Here is a 27,921-nt window from a genome sequence, read left to right as displayed (position 1 = left end):
GTATTACGTCATCGTCTGGGCGGCCAGATGTATTGTCACGTGTTGCGTCGCACTTGAAGCACGGAACCTCCAATCATGCCCGTCCCAGCTAGGAATGTTATGATAAAGCTTGGGTTTACTATTTATTTTCGTCGCCGTCATCCCAGGCTTAACACAATCATTCCCTTTATTCACAACAATCATCCGCTTAGCCCTTTCTTACTTTCCTGGCAATGCTGCCTTTTGCGCAGGGCAGTAAAGTAAACTGGGTTTGACGAGGAGAGTCAAACACTCCTGGGCAAAGCAATTTTCTGGTTTGGCAAACGCATGATGCAGTGCTATACTGAACTATTGCCCCCGACTGGGGTCACCCATGCTTTGGCGGTCCCTTTCCTTGCGGCAACATCAAATGATCTGATCGTGGTTAGAACATCACTGCTTCAGATCTATTCGCTGCATAAAGTTACCTCCCATGCGGAAGGAGCCGACGCCCAGCAGGAATTGACGAAGCTCCTCCTGGAAAAAGAGTATTCACTTTCGGGAACTGTAACTGGTCTTTGTCGGGTCAAGGTTCTCAACAGCAGGAGCGGCGGAGAAGCTGTTTTGGTCGCCTTTCGGAATGCCAAACTTAGCTTGATTGAATGGGACCCAGAGCGTCGAAGCATCTCCACCATCTCCATTCATTATTACGAGCGAGATGATCTGACCCGTAGTCCATGGGTTCCTGACCTGAAAAACTGTGGCAGCATCCTCAGTGTGGACCCAAGCAGTAGATGTGCAATATTCAACTTTGGAATTCGGAATCTCGCCATTATTCCTTTCCACCAGCCAGGAGATGACCTGGTGATGGATGATTATGGGTCAGACCTCGGGGAAGGAATGTCAACTGACCACGATCTCGGAGGTGGCACTGATAAGGCCAAAGAGGGTATTGCGTATCAAACTCCATATGCCCCGTCTTTTGTTCTGCCCTTGACGGCATTGGATCCTTCCATACTTCACCCGATAAGCCTTGCTTTCCTATACGAGTATAGGGAACCGACCTTTGGCATATTATATTCTCAAGTTGCAACATCAAGTGCCCTCCTGCCTGAAAGAAAAGACGTGGTTTTCTATACTGTGTTTACGCTAGATTTGGAGCAGCAAGCATCCACGATATTACTTTCCGTGTCAAGGCTGCCTAGTGATCTGTTTAGGGTGGTGGCCCTCCCACCTCCTGTCGGCGGTGCTTTATTGATCGGGTCCAATGAATTAGTGCATATTGACCAGGCAGGCAAGACAAATGCCGTTGGAGTTAACGAGTTCTCAAGACAAGTTTCATCATTTTCTATGACAGACCAATCCGATTTGGCACTACGTCTTGAGAATTGTATCGTTGAGTGTCTCGGGGATAGCAGCGGGGACATGCTTTTGGTGCTTTCTACCGGGGAGATGGCCATCGTGAAATTCAAGTTAGATGGGAGGTCAGTCTCTGGGATCTCGGTTCACCTGCTGCCGGCTCACGCAGGCCTTACCTCCATGAATTCCGCGGCAGCTGCTTCAACCTTCATAGGTGATGGGAAACTTTTCCTGGGCAGCGAGGATGGCGATTCGGTGCTTTTAGGCTATACTTGTTCATCCTCCAGCACAAAAAAGCACCGTCTGCAAGCAAAGCAAGCGATAGATGACTCTGCAGATATGTCAGAAGAGGACCAGAGTGAGGACGATGTGTATGAAGACGATCTTTATTCTACGTCCCCGGACACAACACTTACCGGCCGCCGTCCGTCAGGAGAATCATCTGCTTTCGGGCTGTATGACTTCCGGATGCACGATAAGCTTATCAACATTGGCCCTTTGAGGGACATAACCATGGGAAGGAAGCTACCCACGAACCAAGAAAAGGGAGGCGATCGTACTAATAGTACTTCCCCAGAGCTGCAAATAGTAGCTTCCCAAGGCTCACACAAAAGTGGCGGTTTGGTAGTAATGGCCCGCGAGATCGATCCCCATGTCGTCGCCTCAATTTCACTTGAGTCAGTAGACAGTATCTGGACAGCTTCATTGACCTGGGAGGAAGAAGCTGTGTCGAGAACGTCTGAGAAGATAGGGCAACGATCGCAGCGATACTATGTTATTGCAACAGAGGCCAAAGCTTCCGATAGGGAAGAATCGCTCATCTTCGTTGTGGATGGCCATGATCTAAAGCCTTTCAGAGCGCCCGATTTTAATCCCAACGAAGATGTGACAATTAACATTGGGACACAGGAAAGCAGGAAGCGCGTGGTTCAAGTCCTGAAGAACGAGGTGCGGAGTTATGACATTGGTAAGTTCACAACGAGCCCGGTGTCGATGTAACTTTTCTGATGGAACAGACCTGGGTTTAACTCAAATATACCCGATATGGGACGATGACACCAATGATGAACGAATGGCTGTTAGTGCCAGTTTGGCCGACTCTTGTCTTGCAATCCTACGGGACGATTCTACGTTATTGTTCCTTCAAGCAGACGACAGTGGAGACCTTGATGAAGTAGTCCTTGGTGAGGATGTGGCGTCTGGAAAGTGGATATCCTGTTGCTTGTACAGCGATAAAACTGGGTTGTTTTCCTCCATCGATCGAACATTGAGTGAGCCGGTCAAGAACGATATGTTTCTATTCCTACTCAGCCATGATTCCAAGCTCTTCGTAAGTATCATGAACCCACTACGCGAGATTTTCTGCTCTGGTCGTCTTCTACCCTGCGTTGATGGCATCTAATGCTTCCCAAATCATCAGGTATATCGCGTCCGCGATCAAAAGCTGCTATCGATAATCGAGGGGCTGGACGGCCTGTCACCTCTGTTATCCAGTGAGCCACCCAAGCGGTCTGGCACACGTGAAAATTTGATAGAGGCAATCGTTGCTGATCTCGGTGAAACATGGAGTGCTTCGCCGTACTTGATTGTATGCCACCATACTGGTCACTCTAGACCGCCTCTCATCACTAGCTCTGGTGCGCTAACCGAAGCCCTGATAGTTACGATCTGAAACCGATGACTTGATAATCTACAAACCTTTTGTGATTCCAACAGGTCCAACCGGAGAGATTCACACCCTGAAGTTTTCCAAAGAAAACAACAGTGCTCTGCCGATGATCTCACCTGATGTCGACTCAACACAGCCCAGTGGGTCAGATTATAGGGCTAGGCCACTGCGCATCCTGCCCGATATCTCGGGACTCAGTGCTGTATTCATGCCTGGTGCTTCAGCAGGCTTCGTTCTCAGAACATCTGCAAGTGCGCCACACTTTCTGCGCTTAAGAGGGGAAAGTCCCCGGTGCGTAAGCAGCTTAGATACCTCTGAATGTAGTAGGGGATTTATCTCTATGGACTCGCAGGTTCGCAATGACAGGATAATTCGTTATATTGATATGCTAACCTAGTGGGCAGAGTACGGTTCGATTTTGTCAGCTGCCCCCTATGACACGATTCGATTACCAGTGGACTTTGAAAAAGGTGCAATTAGGAGAACAAGTTGATCACTTAGCTTATTCCACCTCTTCCGGGATGTACGTACTAGGGACGTGTCATGCAACTGATTTCAAATTGCCCGAGGATGACGAGTTGCACCCAGAATGGCGTAATGAAGGTTTGTGCTCTATCTACCCAATTCAGGGGACCAGGCTGAAACTGTCTAGCTATTTCATTTTTCCCATCGGCGCGTGGAAGCTTTATAAAGCTTGTTAGCCCCAATACATGGTCTGTCATCGACAGGTATGAAGTCATCATCTGCAGCGTTAAGACTAGGTCATCCTAACTCTTCACTTGCACAGTTATTCCCTCGGCACAGACGAGTACGTCATGGCAATCAAGAACATAAGCCTTGAAATATCGGAAAACACCCACGAACGCAAGGACTTGATCGTCGTGGGTACTGCGTTCGCCCGGGGCGAAGACATACCCTCACGCGGCTGCATCTATGTTTTCGAGGTCGTGCAGGTTGTTCCAGACCCAGACGACCCTGAGACAGATCGCAAGTTGAAGCTTATCGGTAAAGAATCAGTGAAGGGCGCCGTGACTGCCCTATCTGAAATCGGCGGCCAGGGCTTCGTCCTGGTTGCACAAGGACAAAAGTGTATGGTCAGAGGCCTCAAGGAGGATGGTAGCCTTCTCCCTGTTGCTTTCATGGATATGCAGTGTTATGTCAGTGTCGTGAAAGAGCTCAAAGGCACTGGGATGTGCATCCTTGGCGATGCCGTGAAAGGGATATGGTTCGCAGGCTATTCGGTATTGTCCCCATGCTCGGTCACTATGGAACCAACATGAGCAATCAAGCTAACATGTCCGCTTTCTAGGAGGAGCCCTACAAAATGAGCCTTTTTGCCAAGGATTTAGACTACCTTGAAGTGTCCGCGGCTGAATTTCTTCCAGACGGTAAAAGGCTATTCATTGTTGTGGCTGACAGCGATTGCAACATCCATGTATTGCAGTATGATCCGGAAGGTAGGACTGGACAGCCAAAAGGATTACTCAAGGACTCAGCTAATTGCAACAGATCCCAAATCCTCGAACGGTGACAAGCTGCTTAGCCGCAGTAAATTTCATACGGGCAACTTCGCCTCCACGTTGACTCTTCTACCACGTACAATGGTCTCTTCAGAGAAGATGATTTCCAACTCGGACGACATGGATATCGACAACCAGAGCGCCCTCCACCAAGTCCTGATGACCACACAGAACGGCTCTCTTGGCTTGATTACCTGCATGCCTGAAGAGTCATACCGCAGATTGTCTGCTTTACAGTCACAACTGACGAATACACTGGAACATCCCTGCGGTCTCAATCCTCGAGCCTTCCGAGCTGTGGAGAGCGATGGCACAGCTGGTAGGGGTATGCTCGACGGTAATCTCTTGTTTAAATGGATAGATATGAGCAAGCAACGCAAGACAGAGATCGCAGGACGCGTGGGTGCACGTGAATGGGAGATAAAGGCCGACCTTGAGGCCATTAGTGGTGATGGCCTTGGCTATCTCTAACTACACCAACCTTTAAGGAACCTGTTGCTCATATTCTGTACTAGCCCGGAGTGTCGGCTAGCTAGATCAGAAACCGAACTTTCTACGAAAACTTGGCTAGAGTGTTGTCACAGATACAATGGGGCAGGTTCTACTCCATGCTCGCATGAAGTAAATTCACGTCAACATGTATATTGTAAGGGCTAGTACCGTGTATACCTGCAATTCGTTCAGCGTGGATAATTATTACACATTGTAGTTTCCCCATATAAAACCAAAACAGTGCGCACAAAACGCAAGTGCAGTGCATCACAGATACCGACTGATGAAGACAAATGTAACAACAAATTTTGGTACAGGAACGTTCCAGACGACCAGCCGAGCAATACTCTTTCTTCGGTCCCGTAGCCGGCGAAAATAATTACCAGACAAAACCTCCTTTCACATATATGCAACCAGAAGAAGAAAGCAGGATGATGGAAGAAGGACGGCAACCTGAGAAACACAAATGAATAGGGAGCCGAGTCCGAGAAATAGAGTGGAAGAAAGGTGTTAAAGAAAAAAAAAAAAGAAAAAAAAAAAAAAAAAAAGGATAATCGAAGAGAATCACGCCCGAAAGGCGCAAAGACCAAAAGCCGCTTCCTATCCGTGACTCCATCGCGCCGCGACTTATCCTTACCAGGGAAGGGTCGTATAAATAACCGTACATCCCAAGACCCAGATGGGAGGGGGAATAAATAGAGAGGAAGAGAGAGAGAGAGAAAACAACCCAGATAAAGACGAGAAAGTATAGAAGCGAGACAGGAGATAAGGGGAACGGAGCGTGGTGGAAGAAGGATGCGTGAAAGGGCAAACAGGAAGATGGAAGTGACGGACTAGGCTGGTGTCTGCCAGAGGAAGAGCTCTAGTTCATATTCAACCAGCCTGCCAGGCAGTGTGGGCGAACGCAGGATGCACAAGCAATCAAAGAAACAATTGGAGCAGTTGCTGGAGTCTAGGAAATTGCTCTCAAGCCCGACTGCAGATGCATGAAACCAACCCCGATGGCTCTCATCACCCATTTCTTCGTCAAAAGACATCTTCTGCAGCGAAATATCGTTTGCTTCGTCCGCGCGCAGCAACAAACTTCACTTCAGGTAGGTTTGTATGGTGCACTACATGTGGTCGATATACTGCATCGACTGGTGCTTGCCAATCATCCAAGCCCAAGGGGAAATACTCATATAACAAGTCAGCGCTCTCATTTGGAAATGGGAGCGTCGAAGCGAAGGGCTGCTGCATATTGGTATTATTCAGTAAGGGTAAAGAGGACGAGCTTCGCGATTGTGTTTCGGGTAAGCCATGAGACAACTTGCGCATCTTGGCCGGAGGGGCTGCAGAATTATCCATGTTCATGAGCTTGTGTGACATATCATTTGTATATGAGGAGGCCGGCCTGGCCGAATCAGCTGGGTTGACCGAATCATTGCCATCATCATCTTCAAGGAGCGATAGATTGATGGGGGCGGCAACTGGATGTCGCTGGGCTTCTGTAGGCCGTGAGAACTCCGGGCTAGACTGAGTATATACCGTCGAGTGAGGCAAAGTCGTCGATGGATGCGCACCGCCAACGGGAGGCGGCACTTGCGCCCAATCCGGGGAAGCTTGTTGGCCAACTACACCACCTTGGGAAGTAGACGTCTCTGGGGAACTGCTCTTCAATGTGGCTTTGGCCTTGGCCGGTGCATGTGGCGCAGAATCACCGGTTGGGGTTCGGTTGACAGCAGCCGACTGAGCTGCTTGTGCGCTTTTGCGTGACGCCGCAGCACTGTTGCTCAATGGCAAGTCCTTGCGAGACTGGAAATTGCGTGGGCTCCGGCCCCGGACTATGACAGGGCCCGACTGTACCTCGCAGACTGGTATCTTGGCACCGGTAGACAGCGTAGCTACAACCTTCAAACGAATAACGAAGTGTTGTTGGAGCTCTTTTCTGCGCCCATTATTCGCAGTAGCAACGCGGAATTGAAGTCGTTTCCAGGCAATAGGGAAGGTGGCGTAGTCAGTATCAAGGTCTTGTCCGGCCATGATATCTAATGGAATCGGAGGTGGCTCCTTTTCAACCTTGATAGTAGGATTGTTGCTATTAGGGTTACCGCCGTTTCCGCTGGAAACATTGTTCCCATCTTCAGCTGTAGGATTCACATTTGCGGCGGGTGTCTTCCACGGAACCGAGATTATCTTGACGGAATTGCCTTCAACGGACTCCGTAGCAGACACAGTGAGTTCTTGGGCCAAAATAGGGATCCGGTCGCCTTGCTCCGTCATAATGTAGCGTAAGCTCCGTGGGAGGGTAACAGAGCCTGTTATCTGAAACAGGTTTCGGCGGTAGCACGTCAGCTCCGCTCCCTGCTGAGGCGGGGCATTCTCAGCAGGGGATGTGGTCCAAGGCGACTCTGCAAGAAAGAACATGCCGTGCAGCTGAGCAGAGAGCGATATTGAGGTGCGGCGTAGAGAGTAATCTAAGAGAGTGAAGCCGTACGCAGGCATGGAGAAGCTCAGTAGTTTATTGTTATGATCTATAGAATCAGGAGGTTGCTCGGGCGGCGCAGGTTCGAACGGAGCGACCATGTCTGTAAATGGATCTTCATAACCAGAGGGAAATCGTTTCAACGATGCGGGAGGTAAAGCATGTTGAGAAAATGCGATGTCGTCCCCACTAGCGGGATTGTATGTCAGACGCGAACTATGGAGGGAAGGATGTCAGCTCAACTCACCTCACGAATGTTTCGGAGTCGAAATTAGAACGTTGTTCAGGCAGGTCCATGCCGGACATTGAATTGAGGTAGTCGGTGCTCTGCATATTACCGAGCGATAACGGGCTGGCCAGGTAAGGCATAGCCATGGTATCAAAGCCCTCCATGGCGGGGCGGCAGGACACGATGCGTTTAGGACAACCGAGATGATTGAGGTAAAATCGGTATCTTTAATATGCCGGGAAGCGTTCAGACTCAATAGGTAGAAGAGGCCGGATGAAAGTGCATGAAGAGGTCGACGAAGGACAGAGTTCAAAGACGAGTCGATATCGGCAAGGATGAAGCAGAACGGTCGCGACGAGCGCGGAGGACGCGGGTTAAGCTAGAGGGGGGAGAGTACATGGAAGGGTTGGACCCAAAGAGAAGCCAGCCGCGGACGTAACTGGCGCGATTTGGGGACAAAAGAAGACGAGGAAGGAGGAGGGGAGTAGATCACCTAAAGTGGGATAAGAAAGAGTAATGGCAAAGTACCGGGAAGGTACAAGAAGGGGAGAAGGGGAGAAAGAGGTGGAAGAGGTGGAAGAGGAGGAGGAGGAGGAGGAGGAGGAGCAGTAGTGGCGGTAGTTGTAGTTTGCAGCAAGTAGTAGCAAGTAGGAAAAGATCATGAAGAAATGCGGAGTGTAAGTAAGTAAGTAGTAGGAGTAATAGAAGTAGTAGTGGTAATAGTGATAGCAGGAGCAGCAAGCAGCCACCGCCTGGAGTGGATCGGATTCGCCCGAAGTCAGTGCATTTGGAGAAAGCAGCTTTTGGTTGGTGGAGACGGGAGTGATTCCTCAGGGAAAGAGCGTCCAAAGAAGTTAACGATTCACTAGACAAGATCCGGAGCGAGCCTAGGCTGGCATGGATGGGGATTTCGGGAGGAGATAAGAGAGGAAGGGCCAGGCAGACGGACCCGGCGATGGGGCCGCAGCAAGAGCCAGCAAGAGAGGGGCGGATGGTGGAGAAGGGGAAAGTGAGAAACAAAAAATAAAAAAAGGTTAGAAAAAAGAATAGAAATGAAAAAACAAATTAGAAAAGTAAATAGAAGAAGAAAAATAAAGAAAGAAAATGAACTGGTAAGAGGAGAGGAGAGTGGAGTGGAGGGGAGGGGAGGGGAGGGGGGAAGAGTGGAGGGACTGGAGACCAGACAGACAGAGAGCGCGCGCCAGAGAGAAGAGAGAAGAGAGAGAGAAAGAGCTGAGACGGACTGGCCAGACGTTTCGGGGATTTGGCTCACAGTACGGATAAAGTACAGAAGTCAAAACGTCCACTTTTTCTTTTTACCTTTCCCTGGATCGAGTTTAGCTTGAAGGGAATTACCTAAGGTACCCACGAATGAAGACAACACATTCTTAATTCGGTTACTTTACTTTACTTTACAGTTACCGAAGGGGTTTTAAGTTGAACAAGAGAAGCTGATACGCTGGACCGGTGTGGATTACCACGCTCTCAGACCAAAAAGCATCTGAACAAGCTGAGATCCCGTTTGTTGCTTCTTCCTCGGATTACTATGCGGAGCACATCCAAGGTTAAGATCAAATGAAAGAAGAAAAAAAGAAAGAATCCACCTCCGTGAAGCCGAAGACGGGTATTTGGGATCGGTATTGCAGCCCGCAACACTCCTAATTCGTCAGAAAAGAGAAGGACTCGGAATCACTTAGTAGTTAATCCACTGAAAGAGAGACCCTCATTTGCTCTTCATTTTTCACACGTCCCTCCTCTTTCGGGTTGTCTTCCTTGCTATTCATTTTTCTTTTAATTTTTTATCTGCATTTGTTTTACCCTCTTTGGAACCCCTCGATTCGTATTTCTGCAAAAATGGCAATAAAAAAATAAGAAATAAAAAATAAGAAGAAGAAAGCCCCAATAGAAGTTTGATCGGAGACAAAGACAGCAGACAGGACTACCTACACTACACTACAACAAGACCGAAATCTGAAATTTTGAGAAGTTTCTTTGACACTTCCGATGAAGACCGCATTCCCTCGTCTTTGAAGAGCAATTGTCCCGGGAGGTCGTACACTAGTATGCTCTAGCGTTCCCGGGAAAATCATTAGGCTACGGCGCACAAGATGACAGCCACTAGGTCAGGGATGGTGCCAAAGTTTGTATGAAGCTGTAGACTGCTGTGAGTCAACAAAGTGGCATACCTTCATCCCTCTCTGATCAGGAACAACACAATGTTGATCACGTGTTCAGGAGCTACTGGTCTACACCAGTGTTATTGTTGATTTTTGCCCGCCGTTGGTACCTTGAAAACGGGAGGTATTGTGGACGTTCCTAATGCGGTACTAGTTGTGATTGAGAAAGGCTACAGATTATGGGTTCTGTCTACGAGTATCTCGGTCCCTGAGGCCCATGTAGGACCTGCCGGATCAGGTGATGCCTGTCCAGGAAAACCCGATTTGCATGCAGCCGTTGCGTGAAAGAGACATTCGAAGTACTAGTTACTAGTCTATGAGTACTTAGGACTTGGTTCATAGGAGACCCACTATAACCCGGGGAATTCGGGGTCAGAGCCTTACTCTATAGGCCAGTTTTGTGAACGGTCCTGCCAATCTTAAAATATGAACACCTACGACTGCTGTTTTCGGGATGATGAAGATGCTACTACTTACCGAGGTATTGATTGGGCTGTTCTCTACTAGTTCAGGGAGGGTAGGTGAGGGTGGCCAAGGAACAAAAACAAACACAGTGTATATCGTGAGAGAAGAAAAATACAAACGTGGTCTCATTCTAAATAAGATAGACTCAAACTTTCTCGGCTAACATCGGCCGAGGGAAACACCAGACCCCTCTTTTAAGGCGGTCTGAAGTTGGGGCAAATGTTGATAATGGGCTATGGCTATGCTATTTCTGTGATACAGAATGCCATGTAAAATAGTACCTAAAGAAATAGACCTAACTTCCAAGTTCAAGGGTTTTGCGTACTGGCCAATCTCAATCAAGTCCGTTCCGGACCAGTAAGTAATAGTACTTACTAAGTACTCGATACAGGGCCTCGCCTAAGTGCGGTTTCGGCTTTTACCAACCCAGGTAGTAAGCTGTAAAAATAAAGAAAATGGAAAAGAAAAGAAAATTATTAATCCGGCGATGTGGCCATAACCTGTATGAGGTAATTCCAATAGCAATACTGTTTTGGTTGAACGAAGATGGTTGGTTTGGTAGATCAACTTTCCCAATGTCTTCCGTCATCAGTGATGGATTATTTCTCCGACCCCAGCCATCAAGACGGCCAACCGTCGCTGGGTAAAGCCAAGTATACTCCTAGTAAGTGTGTCTTGAGCGCAGTAGAACCCCTGACACATGCAGCGAAAACAACAAATCTACATGGAATTCAATGTTTTTGTGTAGTTAGTAGTGTCCGAGATGGGTAAGTACGCCCAGTCTAGCCAATTTATGTGATTCAATCAATCAACCTTGAAGTCCGGTCGCATGTATATCGATTTTGTGAAGTTCCTTATCAACATATACTTAGAACTAATTTGCTAATTTCTCACACGTAAAAATCATCAGCAGCAGGATTTACTAAAGTTCCTAGCTGAAAGCTTACTATTGTACAAGTATTGCTACCTGGAGGGCATATAACCCAAATGCATCAATTCATTCTTTTCTATTGTCATTATTATTACTTTTCTTTGTTTAATATGCTTGTTTCTCCTCTGCATACATCAACAATGCTCTTACAGGGGGGTTATTAGCCAAAACGCTCGTGCGAGAATCTAGAAATCAGTAAATAACCCACCCGCAACACTCGGAAATGTGGCCCTGGGCTAACGGGGCACCCAAACCCACAAATCTAAGTTACGTGGTCAGAAAATAAGGGATTTGGAGTGATCACTAGCATACTACTAAGTGAGTACTAGGGTTGTGTAACGAGTACTTGAAAAAGCTCTATTGTCTGTATTAGTGCTGCTCACCACTGGTTTTTCCGCATGCAGTCTCTCAAATAAGTACTGGGATCCCTTGTACCCAAAGTGGTTTACCTATCAAACAATACAAAACGCATCTAGAAATAGTTACTAATTTACTGTACACCTGGGATAGGGTCTCACACACAGTACTGTATCCAGGGTACCTGTCTACAATTCAACAGACCTTCAGCTGAGAGGTAGGTCCCATGCCTTCATCGTCGACTACAAGAACATCATCATCATCATCATCATCATCATCATCATCATCATCATCATCATCATCATCATCCTTTGCCCAGCTTTCCGAGCAGTCTGCAGTGAGAGGTTCCAGTGGCCACCATTGAAGGGGGGGGGGGGGGGGGGTCCTGCTCAGGAGGCAGTTTGGAAACATGATTGGCTATGATCGAATGAGATGTCTCAGTCTCTGGGACAAAGCCGGATTAGCCGCGTCCGAAGGTTGGACCGCAAATTGCTCGTTCTTGAACCGGGGGCACGAGCTGCAGAGTAATTCGAGTCTAACTGATTCTAATAAGCTGCGTTTAAATTTGCGCTAACCAAATAAAGCTAGTCGTGGGAAGTTGGGTATGCAGCTATTCCACTCAAGTATCTGCTTAGTACGGAGGTGTAGACCTGGGGGTGTGGGCCCACCAAAAGTGATTGCCATCATTGAGAGTTAGTAGGATTGTTCGAGGCAATTGGATTTCCCCCTCTTATGGTTCCGGGGCGAAAATGCCTCAATGTGTGTATGTGTGGGTGGGTAGACTCTTTCATCGAAACAATGGACACATTTGATGAGAGCAGAAGAATATTAAGCCTCTTAGGACACCTGCAAGTTGCAGGACTTATGGGGCTTAACTGCGGGGTCTTGGAACTACAGAAGAGCTTGCATAGTGTCTTTCCTGATTGTAGAATGAAGAATGAAAAGAAATAAAAAAACATAAAAATGAAACTTACAATAATCATATTGTTATTTATTTATTCAAGATAAATCTATAGGGAGGGAAATGATTGAATCACCCAAAAGAAACAAATCTGGTATGCAAGGGGACCGATCAATCCGTTGAAAATTCCTACTGCTTCGTGAACCTTCCTTCCTACACGTATTTAGTTACTTGCTTACGGTACAACCTTCTTCCTTCCCTCCACATAGAAGAGGCAAATCACCGACGGGAAGCAATAGTAAGTAGGAGCAAGTGTGTGACAGGCTGACAGGATCACAAGCCAGTCCTTGTGGGACCAAGTCCAAAGTCAAAAACACCTGCAGCCTTTCTCGTAGTTTTCTTTCGTCGAGGACCCCCCTCAGGGCGTGCTTGGCACCAGCCTTACACCTGCCAGTGGAAAATCCGTATCTAGATACACAGTATAACCCCATCTCATGGTTTAGAGTCTAGACTTTGTGCCTTTTTTTGGTTTGGGCAAAATCTCACACATCGCGTGCTGATCATCTGTCCGATTTTAGCACGACACGAAGACAGGATTGCAGCCAGTGCGATGTGAATCTATGGGGGGGCGGGCGGGGAGGGTGTGGCTGCCCCAGTCACATGTTCGTTCTGTTCAGTCTCTTGCCGACACACTACGGATATGGAAGGGGGGTGGGGATGGTTGTGTTTGGAAAAGAGGCAAAAGCAGATTCGTTTGACCCTATCCTGCTTAGAGCATCTGTCCCTGACCACTGCACTTCTAATACTAGTAGTCTCATTCTCAGGGGTGAGATCCTGGATCCAAGGCTGATTTACCCAATCTGACCCCGAGAATGGCACCATGTCGTCATTTTGAGTTCCCTGGTTGGGTGGGTGTGGATCACACTCTGTCTGCATCTTCTATAATCGGTCTGCTAGGTTCAGGTCTACGTAGGACCGGGAATATATCATTGCAGTTTATCTGATTATTTTAATTAGTTATTTTTCTTTGGGTGGAAGAGAGGGAAAACCAAAAAAAAAAAAAGGTCGTAGGTGAAAACGGAAAATCCACACGAAAACCCCGGGATCGAATGTACGAATCGAGGATAATTGAATCTACAGTAAATATAGTAATGGGGGATACGGAGTACTAGAATACAAAGTAGGAATAAAGATTTAAAAGAAAAAGGACATTCCAACTTGAATTGAAGTGGCCACCGCAACCGGACGGACCGCCAACCCGCGGGGTGGGACTGCAGTTTAGTCCAAGCCGATTCGATCCTCTCGCCTTTCCTTCTCCACGCGTGGGGCTTAAAGCTAACTAAGTACTACTCCGTACAGAAGACAACTTACCGGAACAGACTTAACTAACTAGAAACTCTACCTACAAAGTAGATAGAGGCTTCTACTGTGGTGGACCAAGAAAGAAGATATACTGGTAGAGTGCAAGACTGCATTGGGGAGGCTACTACTTAGTAAGATTGAGCTAGTACCTTGAGAACCACCCAATCCACGAGGACGGATTTTCTCCTGCTGTTGGCCGGACCCAGTTTGTCCCCGACGTCCGAAAGCAGCAGCAGGGATTCATCGGTACCTTCGCCTCTGTTGGCCCTCCGCCCCTTTTCGTTTTATCACTTTCTACTGGTCTTGACAATCCCCCAAACCCATCGGGAGGATCTCGGAGGTGGAGTTCATACCGCAAATCCTGATGTTCCGCGGCGTTTTCCCTCATAAGTGACGGCTTTGACTTGCTCAATCAATCTTACAGACTAACAGTTACAGATACTAATAATTCTCGTTGCGTGGATTCTAAACCTCCTCCCTTGACAGTCTAGATCTCGAAAGAGGGGCTGTAGCAACCGCATTCGGGACATGATGCGTTTGAACGTTTTCAATATCCATCAGCCAACGCTTCGCAAACATCCTCCGGCCCAGCAGCACTCCACTCCGAATTTAATTTCCGCACCGGCGCTATCGCGTGAATCATCTAGCGGCGATCGGCATTTTCGCGCAAAGTATGTCTCCTCTGTACCTGCTTGTGACTGCGGCCAATGCGTTCACCCCCAAGTACAAATTGCCCTCCAATGTCAGTCATCGCTTACACCTACGTGGTCAGTCCTGGAGTCACATTCGGCTGATCGGCTCGATGGAACCAGCTAAGAAGGTATCTTAGAACAGATATAGAGAGGAAAGGCGTGGAACTCTCCCAACAGAAGAGCTCGCGAAACAGGGCAAGAGAACACATGTCACAAAAAAAAAATATAAAAATAAAAAATAAAGATGCAATATATGGTGGATATCGTATGTACGATGCCGAGAAGCCTCCAGAAATCATACATATGGCAGCAGGCAACCAAGCAAATGAGTATCGAGACTAAGTGAGAAATTCGGTAGGTTCACAAGAGGAAAAGCGGTCAAGGTCCAGGCACCATGGTCCATGTCGCTGCATCGCAATTGACCTCTTCGAAGCTGTGCAGAGTGCTAAAACCCAGCCCTGACAGGCAGTCAAAATTACCATCGATATCAACCTAGAATCAGTATGTTAGGACGATGGATCTTGCTGAACACCAATCAAACGGTATAGTAACTCACACTGTCCATGATCACCGTCTCGGCGCCTTGTTTGCGAATCTGCTTGATGCCTAGCAAGACCAGCCCCTGCATGACTGTGGCGTACTCACCAACTGAAGGAGAAATGACTGGAGATGAGATACCCCCTGCCGGGACTTGGGTAGACTTCAACGCGGGCATATGTTCCGCCAAGGTCGCCCGTCCGGTATATATGACTACGCTTCCCAGGATAGCCCCATCGCCAGGCCGTGTAGCCCGAATGATGCCACAATGTGGAGCCCCTCCTAGAGCTACCCTGTAGATGTCTATCACACCTTGCCTGGAGTTCGTCTTGATATGGTCAAGGATGGAATCCGCGTAATCCCAGCCATGGACGAGGTCATAGGTCACGTCTGCATTTTGAAGGCCAAAGACCAGCCCGTCGGGTGGCGTCCAAGTGGTCAGGTTGCGGAGCACCACGCTGCAAACGGGCCGCGAGAGCGCCGTGTTCCAGCCCAGGTTTGCAAACCATTGCCGCAGCCTTTTACGCTCTACTGGGTTCGCCGATGGGATGCCAAGATAAATCCCTGGAAGTCGTGATCCGAGCTGGAACCTTTTCACGCCTTTTCGCTGGAGAAGTGTTCGAATGGCGCGGCTGTGGAGTGAATTTCCTATCGACAACTTTCGTCGCGCAGGATGGACGATCAAAGATCCAATAACACCAGTCCCCGTGGAGCGAAAGAAGTACGTAGAACAAAACCCGTACAATGCTTGGGTGCTGCTGTTCCGAACGACGAAATGCGCTTCGTCAATCTCCTCCCGCCGAAGCAGGAAGCTGCTCGACGTTACTCCCAATAATTCGGAACGCTGTCCCTGGGCACAATCTCCTCTGACCGCATCCAAAAGAGAATCTAGAGAGCGTGCATCTCTCTCCTCATTCCAAGTTTCTACCAGCCAGTGTTGTCTTGCTTGGTGCAGCTTCTGACTGCGGCTGATAGAACCAGGCAATGAGCCAACGGGGTTCAACTCCCCGTAGAGTACTTTGACCAGGGCCTCCAACGCGGTTTCAGTGAAATCGTAAGTGCAGATATAGGTTCCAATAGATGGATCCATGGCGAAGTCGTATGGAGAACTGGCAGCGACAACAACGAGAGGCTTCTCGCGAGCTTCACCAGATGGGGTAAATTGTGATCTACAGATCATGGAGACGTGTTTAGTAAATCCATGCTGGTATAAATTTCTGTTAGCGTCTGCAGTGACAACGATCACTGCATTGGCCCGGTCAATGAGATTTTCATGTATCGGACGCACGCCGTTAGCCGTGTAGGATGTGTGCAAGACACGGCCACTCCTTTGCCGCGAAAGGGACCGTCCAAGCTCCTTGAAGACGCTTTCGCCGCTTAGCACGGAAGCCGTCCGGTCCCATGATATAGGATCGAGCGACATATTTGAGTGCTCACTTACGGAGCGGGATACGGCTGAAGCAGGCAGCGGCTTCACCAATGGCGTGAGCAAAAGCAGCTCTTCGTTTGAATCCAAGATGTTGGAAAGGGGAAGGAGGTTCTTTTTATCCCGCACAACTGAGATAGAGCTATTGTATGCCCTGGTGGAGAGGCTTGTATGAGACGGTTGCATCTGCGTAAGCGAAGGGATGCCGGGAGGATTGAGGGCCCGCTCCCAGGAGGTGCATTTGGCTTTTAGGTTGAGAACCCTGCGTAAAGATTGCTCTATGCGTGCCCGCCCGATAATACCGTTCTCCACGCCGAGTTTTAGGCCATTGATAGCCTCTTGCTGCACCTGGAACGACCTGCAGAGGAGTATAATATCACAGCCTGCATTCTTGGCCATCACCGTTCCTCCGCCAACACCAATGTTGTGGGTGAGGGCCTCCATTTCCAGACACTCCGAAACGACAACGCCTTCGAATTTTAAGTCCTTCCGTAGCAGATCATCGACGACTTGCTCACTCAGACAGGCATGCATAACGTTGACTCCGGCGGAGGACATTGAAACGCCCCCAACCATCATGGAGTCCAGCCCGTGGACAATAGCGTTGCGGAAAGGCACCAACGCGGTGAGGCTGAGCTGTTCCAGTGACTCCGTGATGATTGGGACATCAGTCTGAGACCCGAGAAATTCCAAGTTACCATATGACGGAAAATGCTTGCCACAGGTGACCAAACCTGCTTTCTGGTAGCCCTTCATGAACTCCACACCGTATTGCGACACCTCTTGCGGATCGTCACCGGTGGTGCGGACGCCTAGAGGCTGGGTCCGTACGTTTGTGAGTACGTCTAGAACTGGGCCGAGGATCCAGTTGACCCCGACAGCCTTAAGCTCCTGTGCAGTGGCCGTTGCGACTTCGTGGGCCAAAGTTTTCGAACCTGTAGCGGCGATCCCCATGGCGCTAGGATACTGTCGGATGTATATTTCGTCATACAGACTATTCACGCCTCCGTTCTCTTGATCGAGAGCGATGAGTAGTGGCACCGGATGGCCAGCATCCCGGGCAATTGTCTGGAGTTCCAGGACCAGTCGCGTTGCATCCTCGGCAGCTAGACGTGGATCAGCATCTGAGTTATAGAGAAAGGTAAGAGACACGGCTGCAAGGCAGCTACTATCCATCGGGAAAAGATAAGTGATAAAAAGGGTGAGGTGCGAAGATACATTTTAGATTCTTGGCAGTGAGTAGGACCGAGCCCAGATGGTAGTCTTTGATCAATGAGCGGATCTGAGGGCTAACAGACGTTCCGTCGAAGCCCATCATAAATAGCTGGCCCATCTGCCTGCCGAGGGACGATGTGACAGCCTAACCGTCAGCCATGATTTGAAAAAGCAATGCAACGATGAGACGGAAGGTTGGGGGGTTCCGAAGGGATCAAAGTGGAGAGGGAGGCGGTATAAGGAGAAAGATTAGATTATGGATGGGATGCATGGGCAGGAATGAGCCGACGAAACAGACAAGTACAGAAAGTAATGTGCAACAGATGGTTGAGTAGGTAATGGTAACTTGGGGAGTGTATCAATAATCAATGGACAGAAGAGACAGAAAGGGATCGAATAATAGAGATTAGATCGAAAAAGGGAATGCCAAGGCTAGTACACTCCTACCTGTCTAGATCCTCCCAGCCAGGCGGCAACATGTCCTCTCTGGGGGCCATGAGAGCCCGGCGTGGGAAGGAATGTTGCGGGTGCAATGGCAGAGAAAGGCAATCTTGTTTCGGAATGATGGATGGGGTAGGTGGTAGCAGCAGTAGCAGCAGCAAAAGTAATAGAGTAGTAATAGTAGTATGGACAGTAGTATGATAGTGGTAGGACTGATAAGGGGAAAAAGGCACTGTAGGTATGGAACGGAAACGCAACCACTTGAATCGGACGGAATCGAGGGAGTCCCAGTCAATAAGGTAGTCGGTTGCAAACGTCAAAGAAATGTGGGCGGACAAGACAGGCGCGCCGGCGCCGGCAGTTGATACCAAGCTAGTATGTACCTCTTGCTTTAGCTCGCAAGCTTCATGGATCAGATAAAGCCCGGGCGGATCGGAGAGGGAATCAGATGATGAGTGGCCGGTTGAGCCAGCCTCCGTCCAGTCTAATTTCCCAAGATGGATGGGAGGTCCTGACTAACAGGCTAGTACTTACTTACTACCTGTCTGTCTGTCTGTCTGTCTGTCTGTTTGACTGAACTGATAACGGGTGTGAAGGAAGCCAACAACTCCAAGGGAATGGAGGTTAAGTCTCTAGAAGTCAGGGTATATGGCCTTGTAGACCGAGCTCTAAAGCCTAGGAGAGATCCTTTGGGAGGAGATAGATCATAGATGGATGATGCCCATCCTACTCTTGTCCATCTAGTAGTAGTAGATAGAATGATAGTCGAATCAACATGGATGGCATCCTTCCTCCCTGCACCGGGTCTTCGGTATGTGCTGGAAGAATAATGTTCCGCTGGATAATCTGTGTGAAGCAGCTCACGTGGTGTACCAGAGATACATTCTCATTACGATACCGAAACAGTGACAGATGAAAATTATTTCCAGTATGATACATACCGTACGTAGTCTCTCGGACGGGTATTTTTGTACCATACCTTACCAACCGGTCACAGCGTAGGGAACCTGGAGGGTTGCATGGGTCTGTGACACACAGGGCTTGTTTCCCCGGTTTGCCGCGATGGCCGAATGCAACGGCAACGCCCGCCAACAGTCTTTGAACCAATTGAATGGAACGGAAGCACTGGGACGCTGCCCCGTCAGGTTAGGCGCCCCCTCCCTTCAACTCTTTATCAAGTGTTATCATCAACATGATAGTTAACTAGTAGTAGATATGCCACACCACGGTCACCTGCCTCGGGGATGTCCTCCTTGGCAAGCTTCTTTGAGCATCTACTCAAGCCGATTCGCCCCATGCCACCCCCTTCTGCAACATCACGTTGCTGCTGCTGATGATACCATTCGGTGACAATCGCCTTTCTCATTTCCTTTTTATTTTTATTTTTTTTACCTCCCTGTCTCTCGGCTAACCCGTTCAGGTTCTTTTGCAGCTGCCTTGATGCTAATGCAGTACTCTGATTGGCAGCCTCATAGGAGTCATAGTAAGTAAGTACTACTAATGACATATCGATAAAATAAGATAAAATGATGAAATTACCAGTACTGGAAAGTGCTGCGTCATCGGACAGCTACTTGCCTACCAACCTGATACCTGGGAATATACACTGGGTGAATAATTTTCGGCCCACGCAATTTCATGAGTAAAGACAAACCCTTTCCCTGACTCAAAATGTACTCTTTGGGTGTATCATAGCGGCGAGGTCGTCGTCATCACCTACCTTTATGGTGATCTCGGCGTTGACTCGATGTAGATCTCACTTTGAAAGTCTACTAGTAGTACTAGTAGGAGTAGTACCCGACTATGACACGGTCTGAGGGAAGGTCCAGCAAGTCCATGTATCATTCTGTCACACTCCACATGGTCGATCGATCCAGACCTACCGGATAGAATGGGAACTTGTACTGTAACAGAGCCATGGTTGGGATGGAGTTGCCGGTCTAACAATCATTATTAACCTCCCAACGGTACCCTGCCTCATTCTTCTTCTTCTTTTCCTCTTTGCATCTCTCAGAAAATATCCATTTCCCTCCAACCACTTCTCTACCACCTCTCCCCTTTCAGTCCTCCTTCTCCTTCTTCTCATCTTCTTACCTTTGACCTTCTTCATCCTCATTCATATATTCTCATCACACATCTATTGCCCATTTTACATTCCATTTCTTTGTCCTCGCTTTTGTGACACCCCTCATTGTTATCGCCCCTCCATCCTTATCAGTGACGTAGTAGTATTCCCATCTTCGGATTTCTTCCATCATGTATGACATCCGTCCCCGATAAGCGCCTTTTCTACATTGATTAAAACTAATGTCCTTCTTTAGGAGAGTAATTATTAGGGAGACTAGCCTTGAAGCTTCAGAATACATTGCAGATTACATCATCAGTATGTCTTCCAGAGACCCATCGTGTTTTTATCGTATTCTTCATGCTTCTACAAAACATTTAATTTCTCTGCTATATCCGCCACTTGCTAATGGTTTTGTTCTAGGTCGCATAAAGTCATTCAAGCCCAGTGAAGACCGCCCCTTTGTGCTGGGGCTCCCGACTGGTAGTAGCCCTGAGATAATCTATAAAACTCTGGTGCGCCGGCACAGGGACGGTGATATCTCGTTCAAAAATGTCGTAACATTCAATATGGTAAGACTTCGGAGTCCCTTATTCAAGCAGGGTTTAATTTGCTAAACCAAAGTAGGACGAATATGTTGGACTGCCTCGTGACCATCCGGAGTCCTACCACAGCTTTATGTACAAACACTTCTTCTCCCACGTGGATATTCCGCCCCAGAATATCAATATCCTCGACGGAAACGCACCCGATCTCGCAGCTGAGTGTTCGTCCTTTGAGGCGCGAATTGCTCGCTATGGCGGTATTGAGCTCTTCCTGGGTGGTGTGGGTCCAGACGGGCATATCGCTTTCAACGAACCAGGCTCCTCTTTGAGCAGTCGTACTCGTGTCAAGACCCTGGCATATGACACAATCTTGGCTAACTCGCGGTTCTTTGGCAATGACTTGGACTTGGTGCCGCGGAGGTCACTTACCGTGGGTATTCAGACTATCATGGATGCTCGCGAAGTTGTCATCGTGGCTACCGGTGCTCACAAGGCTCTTGCTGTGGAGAAAGGCCTGGAAGGCGGCATCAACCACATGTGGACACTCTCGGCGCTGCAGCTACACCCATATGCGCTAATTGTCTGCGACCGAGATGCAACTCTGGAGCTGAAGGTCAAGACTGTCCGCTATTTCGAATCAATCGAACAATCCGGCACGGATGCACGTACTCAGGGTCCGCCTCTAGTCTACAGACCCAGGACATATGTTCCTGTCCCAGTGGGTGTCGGAAAACTTCAGTCGTCGCACATCCCTCCTCAGAAAGCACCCAAGGACCTCCGAATCAACACAGAACTCAACACATCGGTAGAGGATGAGGAACTCACACCGGACAGCATGTCTTCACGTATGGTGGACTCGGCGATTGGAGGGCTGGATTCGACTCTGAAGGGAGACATGTTCTTTGATCACATGGGATCACGGGTTGCATCGCATTGAAGGGGGGGAAAGGTCGTGAGAGATTCTACTCCGAGGGCAGTATTCGACCGGCTTCTGAATGTTGGTAGATGGTGGCCAGGGGTGGATAAGATTGAATCGTAGATTGCGCGAGTCATTTGCTTGGGACTCATTTTGTTTATTCTTTCGGTTGGCATCCATTTCGCGAAATTGATAGCTAGACTGCTGTCTCTTTGCGGTCATGCATTGGGAAATTCTTTTTTGTGCCCGGAAAGATATTAGATGGATTTACATGGCGTTTTAATTGCTGAACGAACATAGATTGGCAGAGACTGTACAAAAAAGACGAATGAATGACATGTTATATATACATCGGTATGTTGTCTGATCGTTAGGGGTATCGTCCCGTTACAAAGTGGGGGTTACGAAAAGATACTAGTCAGTAAGTGATACTGGTACTACTAGTATGCGAATACAACCAGCACACTGACTATTCGCATAGTAACATTCCCAGCTCTGTTCGATAGATATATGTACTTCTCATTCATCTTTTCCTATAGACATCCAGACATATATATATATAGACGGGTCATTAAACATACTTCATTTACAGTTTAGCAAAAACGGTGGCGACGGAGCCGTTCATGTCCACCAGGGTGCTCTTGTTCCTCACCCAGGCCTCAATGCCGCGACGACCGTTTTCTACACCCACACCGCTGTTCTTCCAGCCTCCGACAGCCATCTCGGCCGGACTCTCGCCCCAGCTGTTGATCCAGGTGATACCAGCCTGCAGTTGATCGATGACACGGTGGGCCAGGTTAAGGTCCTTGGTGAAGACACCCGCAGCCAGGCCCAGCTCGGTGGTGTTTGCCCGCTTCACCGCCTCCTCGACAGTCTCGTAGGAGAGAATAGACATGACAGGACCGAAAATCTCCTCCTTGACGATGCGCATGTCATCCGTGCAGTCAGTAAAGACAGTGGGTCGGACCCAGTATCCGCTCTCCAAGTCCTTGGGGACTTGCGGCTTGCCCAACCCACCATACAGAAGGGTGGCCTTGTCCGTCTCGATTCCGTGACGGATGTAGGAGGCCACCTTCTCCATATGGACGCCTGAGCTCAGGGGCCCCATGTTGGTGGCCTCATCAAACAGAGGTCCGGGGCGGATGTACTGCATCTTCTCCAGGAGGCGCTTTTCGAAAGCAGCCTTCATGCTAGAGGGAACAAAAACGCGAGTGCCGTTGGTACAGACCTGGCCAGTGCTATAAAAGTTGGCCATCATCGCACCATCCACGGCATTATCCAATTCGGCGTCGGGAAGAACAATGAGGGGGCTCTTGCCTCCAAGCTCCATGGTCACGTATTTCATGTTGCCGGCAGCAGAACCAGCGACTTTCATTCCGGTGGACACCTGGCCTGTGAAAGAAACCTTGGCAATCGTGGGGTGAGCAGTCAGGTAGGCGCCCACGTCGCCTGCACCATACACAACGTTGAAGACACCTGCGGGAAGACCAGCTTCCGTGTAGATCTGGGCCAACGTCTGAGCGTGGAGCGGGGTGAATTCACTCGGTTTGTAGACCATGGTGTTTCCAGCAGCCAAGCATGGAGCGGATTTCCACAGCGCACTGTATATGGTTTGTCAGAATCCCATTGAACACTCGAAAACCCGATTGGAAAAGGGTCCTATCAAAATTCAGAAGGGAAGGAAGTTGTTCTTACATTTGGATAGGGTAATTCCATGCGCCAATACCCGCGCAGACACCCAACGGGGCCTTCTTTGTGTATACCCAAGCATCTTCCCTCAACTGGGTGGTCTCGCCATTCAGACCACCGCCACCAACCAGGTTCGCATAGTACTCCAGGACATCGGCACCAGTGACCACATCCACAGTGCTCGTCTCCGTGTAAGCCTTTCCGGAATCGAGAGTTTCAACCCGAGCAATTTCATCATTGCGCTCACGCAGAAGGGCAGCGGCTTTCTGGAGGATGCGGGCACGAGCGATAGCAGGAGTTTGAGACCAGGAAGGGAACGCCCGGTCGGCAGCGGCGATGGCCGAGTCTACATCGGCGTGAGCGGCGACTTGAATGTCGGCCAGTGGGGTAGCGTTGGAAGGGTTGATGGTTTGGAAAGTCTTGCCGGAAGTGGCGGGCTGGACCTTGCCATCATAGTAGAGTTGGCGCGTAGGGAACGGGAGGGACATGGTTGGAAGGGTGTGCGAGAGATGATAGAGAGGGGAGGAGAAAAGAGAGTCGATGAAGTGGACTGTAGAACCACTGAATGGAAAAGAACGGTGAGTCAAAAAGGTTCAGAGGGGATAGAGATAGATATGATAAAAGTGAGGGGAGGGGAAAAAAAGAGATGTTTTCAAAAAGTATTAGAAAGTAAGAGAAGCATTAATGTACAGATCAGGTACCTCGGCGAAGCGCCTAAGCCGAAAACAGTACTTCATGGCTACACCGCCAACCCGATGATTTGCTGGAGTGTCCGATGATGTAATCCGGCAGGCGGCGATCCTTTTTCTTTTCTTTTTCCTTTTTACTTTTATTCATCATTATTTTCCCACCTCGGCTTTATCTTCTTGATTTTACTTGGTAGATTTGGGGAGATAAATACTTACTACTTAGTCTAAACTACAGAAGTCTGGCGAATCTCTTGGATTGATAAGAGGACCTCTTCCACAGTAGGTCGCCGGGATGGGTTTCTGTTGTATGAAAATCCAGGTAGGAGATCTATTAGATACTTACTGGCAGGTGATATAAGTTGAGTACTCAGTAAGCTATGGCTCAATGCGGTATCTGTATACAGGCCTCTCCCTCTCTCCCTATCGCTTCTTTCCTCCCCTCAACTTGTTCCAACTTTTACACCAAAGCAGGCAATTCGATCCCGGGATTCGCTTCGGCCCTGCATCTCCGATGGAAATAACCGTTGGTTAGCGCCCAACTAGTAGGCGGGATCGTGGCGTGTCCTAGTGTTTGGATCTCGTGTGGAGTGCCCGCCCATCCACGACGGGCAGACTTCGGAACTTCACCGTGGCAACTTGCTGTTCCGCTGATTCTGCAGTCCAACCTCTTATTCCCCCATACCTAGATGTATACTACTCGATACTAAGACGTAGTACGAGACCGGGTCTTCTGATGAACACCTGGCTAAATCTTGGGGAAGATTGAGTAACAATCCGGGGGATTAGTAGATCACGTAACAGTTTTGGCATGCCAAAGCGCTTACGCATCCCGAAACGGACCAAAGATAAAAACTTTTGGTTAAGAACTTTGTTCCGCCTTTGCCGTGAGTCTTGGCTTTGACTAATAGACCCACCATATCTCTGGTTCACCACTCAGAAGCCAAGATTGATTGAGAAAAAGATGCGGTGGAGTAAAAGGTGTGGGTCCTGTTTCTCTCCGGAATGGGTTTAGAAGAAGACCCACCCGGCAGAAAAGGGAAAGAATGGTGAGAAAAACGAGTGAGAAAGGCACAAGACGAGGTCAAACAGCATAAGGAAACCAGAAAGATAGGGAAGTGAATGGATGAATGGATGGATTGGATGGCCTGACGGTTCAGCCTCAGAAACCACCGCATCTCTTGCTTGTCCTGCAAAATTTAAAATCCCCAATTTCATCTTTCCCAACTTCTCTTTCCCTCTTTTCTCTACTTCTTTTTCCTCTCTCCATCGCGCGTCCCTCTTCTTCTCCTCATCCTTATCTCTTATCCTTCTTCCCCTCTTCTCCCGTAATCTCCTCTCTTTTTCTGATCTCCCCTACATAAAAGTAATTTACATCCTCTTATCTTCATCTTTCAAAATGGCCACCACAAACGAATTCCCCGCTAGCGATGTCAACAGCTACGACTATGTCATCGTCGGAGGTGGCACAGCTGGCTGTGTCATCGCCAGTCGTCTGGCTGAATACCTGCCCAACAAGCGCATCCTCATCATCGAGGGCGGCCCCAGCGACTTCATGGATGATCGCGTGCTCAAGCTGAAGGAGTGGCTCAACCTGCTTGGCGGCGAGTTGGACTACGACTACCCCACCGTTGAACAACCCATGGGTATGTTGTGAAACCCCTCTCCTTGCATCCGAACAACCATCAATCGCAGATCATCCTTCTCATGCCCTATTCTACTTTACAGGTAACAGCTACATCCGTCACTCCCGCGCGAAGGTTCTGGGCGGTTGCTCCAGCCACAACACCCTGATCTCTTTCCGTCCCTTCGAATACGACTGCAAGAGATGGGAGCAGGCCGGCTGCACTGGCTGGTCTTTCGAGACCTTCACTCGCGTTCTGGACAACCTGCGCAACACCGTTCAGCCCGTCCACAACCGTCACCGCAACCAGCTGTGCAAGGACTGGGTTCAGGCTTGCTCATCCGCCATGAACATCCCCGTTATCGAAGACTTCAACAAGGAGATTCGCTCCAAGGGTGAACTGACCGAGGGTGTCGGTTTCTTCTCCGTCTCTTACAACCCCGATGACGGCCGTCGCAGCAGCGCCAGTGTCGCTTATATCCACCCCATCCTTCGTGGCGAGGAGAAGCGTCCTAACCTGACTATCCTCACCAATGCCTGGGTTTCCCGCGTCAACGTTGACGGAGACTCTGTGACCGGTGTTGATGTGACCCTGCAGTCGGGCGCCAAGCACACCCTGCGCGCCAAGAAGGAGACCATCCTGTGCGCTGGTGCCGTTGACACCCCCCGCCTGATGATGCTGTCTGGCCTGGGACCTCGCGAGCAGCTGTCTGGCCTGGGAATTCCCGTCGTGAAGGATATCCCCGGTGTGGGTGAGAACCTCCTCGACCACCCCGAGAGTATCATCATCTGGGAGCTTAACCGCCCCGTTCCCCCCAACCAGACCACCATGGACTCTGACGCTGGTATCTTCCTGCGTCGTGAGCTTCCCAACGCCAATGGCTTCGACGGCCGTGCTGCCGACATCATGATGCACTGCTACCAGATCCCCTTCTGCTTGAACACCGAGCGTCTGGGTTACGACACTCCGGTCGATGCCTTCTGCATGACCCCCAACATCCCTCGTCCTCGCTCCCGCGGTCGTATCTACCTGACCTCGGCCGACCCCAGCGTCAAGCCGGCCCTGGACTTCCGTTACTTCACTGACCCCGAGGGCTATGATGCCGCTACCATCGTGGCTGGTCTCAAGGCGGCTCGTGAGGTTGCCAAGCAGTCGCCCTTCAAGGATTGGATCAAGCGTGAGGTTGCCCCCGGCCCCAACGTGCAGACCGACGAGGAGCTCTCCGAGTATGGTCGTCGTGTTGCCCACACCGTCTACCACCCCGCTGGTACTACCAAGATGGGTAACTTGACTCGCGACCCCATGGCCGTCGTCGACCCCAAGCTGAAGGTCCGTGGCCTGAAGAACGTTCGTATCGCCGATGCCGGTGTCTTCCCTGAGATGCCCACTATCAACCCCATGTTGACTGTGTTGGCCATTGGTGAGCGTGCTGCGGAGCTCATCGCCGAAGAGGCCGGATGGAAGCGCGAGCAGCCCCGTCTGTAAGCGCATGGCCATTTCATCCAAACCGCAAAATCACAAGGAAAATAAAAATAAAATGCAGGGAGTTGATTATGGAACGGCGCATGCATGACCCAAGCGATTGAGATTTTTTCTTTGCATGTGTAGTCTCCAAGTGAGGGCGTTAGCTTCGATCGACAGATGCATGCATATGCGATGGAGTCGGCTTGCCTTACATGATTTATGATTGATGATTTTAAAGCGAAGAAGAATCGCCAGATCAGGGGAAGGTTGATGGATATACAGTTATCTGTCCTTTGTTTGAAATCCTGGCTTGTCTTTTTGGATGTTTTGGTTGCTGTTGCAGTACCATTATCCTTTGTATAGTGTGATCTGGGTTGTCATTCGTCCCAAGTCACGATCTGCTTGTATTATATAGCGCTGGCATGTTGCGCAGGAAGCACCAGACATATCGAAATGAATAGAAATAGAGTTTATTTCAAATATGCCTAGTACACCAATGTAGAAACAAAATAGATCCTCATAAATGAACCGAAGTGGCTTGTATCTATCATTGACATTCTATTTACTATCCATGTGGGAGGTCTACTTTATCCCGGTTGTTTAAATGACCCAAGTACAAAAAGAAAGGTAATGAACAGAGCCCACGAGAGCCCACTCCATGCAAGTCTCTAAACCGACGCGAGCCAAGAAGGAACGAGCAGCATAATCCAAACCAAAACTCCCAAGCCTGCTAGAG

General features: G+C 49.1%; 6 protein-coding genes across 6 annotated transcripts; 3 read left to right on the top strand and 3 right to left on the bottom strand.

Moving 5' to 3' along the window:
* Positions 1-309: 309 nt before the first annotated feature.
* Positions 310-4,977, top strand: AtWU_10038 (cleavage/polyadenylation factor CFT1; the record flags this gene model as incomplete). Its single annotated transcript, XM_035505144.1, has 9 exons — positions 310-2,284; positions 2,334-2,647; positions 2,738-2,905; positions 2,979-3,338; positions 3,391-3,589; positions 3,639-3,714; positions 3,774-4,227; positions 4,296-4,443; positions 4,496-4,977. 9 exons carry the CDS (start codon positions 310-312, stop codon positions 4,975-4,977), a joined length of 4,176 nt encoding a protein of 1,391 aa, XP_035361037.1.
* Positions 4,978-6,024: 1,047 nt separating this feature from the next.
* Positions 6,025-7,855, bottom strand: AtWU_10037 (NDT80/PhoG-like DNA-binding family protein; the record flags this gene model as incomplete). The annotated part of the gene is made up of 2 exons (XM_035505143.1): positions 6,025-7,651; positions 7,710-7,855. 2 exons carry the CDS (start codon positions 7,853-7,855, stop codon positions 6,025-6,027), a joined length of 1,773 nt encoding a protein of 590 aa, XP_035361036.1.
* A 7,099-nt stretch (positions 7,856-14,954) lies between these two features.
* On the bottom strand, positions 14,955-17,854 carry AtWU_10036 (putative beta-N-acetylglucosaminidase; the record flags this gene model as incomplete). Its single annotated transcript, XM_035505142.1, has 3 exons — positions 14,955-15,068; positions 15,133-17,645; positions 17,758-17,854. The coding sequence occupies 3 exons, from the start codon at positions 17,852-17,854 to the stop codon at positions 14,955-14,957; spliced, it is 2,724 nt and encodes a 907-aa protein (XP_035361035.1).
* A 2,648-nt stretch (positions 17,855-20,502) lies between these two features.
* On the top strand, positions 20,503-21,742 carry AtWU_10035 (putative glucosamine-6-phosphate deaminase; the record flags this gene model as incomplete). Its single annotated transcript, XM_035505141.1, has 3 exons — positions 20,503-20,578; positions 20,684-20,832; positions 20,888-21,742. 3 exons carry the CDS (start codon positions 20,503-20,505, stop codon positions 21,740-21,742), a joined length of 1,080 nt encoding a protein of 359 aa, XP_035361034.1.
* Positions 21,743-22,307: 565 nt separating this feature from the next.
* Positions 22,308-23,898, bottom strand: AtWU_10034 (betaine-aldehyde dehydrogenase; the record flags this gene model as incomplete). The annotated part of the gene is made up of 2 exons (XM_035505140.1): positions 22,308-23,322; positions 23,417-23,898. 2 exons carry the CDS (start codon positions 23,896-23,898, stop codon positions 22,308-22,310), a joined length of 1,497 nt encoding a protein of 498 aa, XP_035361033.1.
* Positions 23,899-25,495: 1,597 nt separating this feature from the next.
* On the top strand, positions 25,496-27,206 carry AtWU_10033 (GMC family oxidoreductase; the record flags this gene model as incomplete). The annotated part of the gene is made up of 2 exons (XM_035505139.1): positions 25,496-25,742; positions 25,825-27,206. 2 exons carry the CDS (start codon positions 25,496-25,498, stop codon positions 27,204-27,206), a joined length of 1,629 nt encoding a protein of 542 aa, XP_035361032.1.
* Between the last annotated feature and the right edge of the window lie 715 nt (positions 27,207-27,921).

The sequence above is a fragment of the Aspergillus tubingensis genome (genome assembly GCF_013340325.1).
Source record: "Aspergillus tubingensis WU-2223L DNA, scaffold_11, whole genome shotgun sequence".
In the NCBI taxonomy this organism is placed as follows: Eukaryota; Fungi; Ascomycota; class Eurotiomycetes; order Eurotiales; family Aspergillaceae; genus Aspergillus; species Aspergillus tubingensis.
This window is presented reverse-complemented; position numbering and strand designations above follow the sequence as displayed.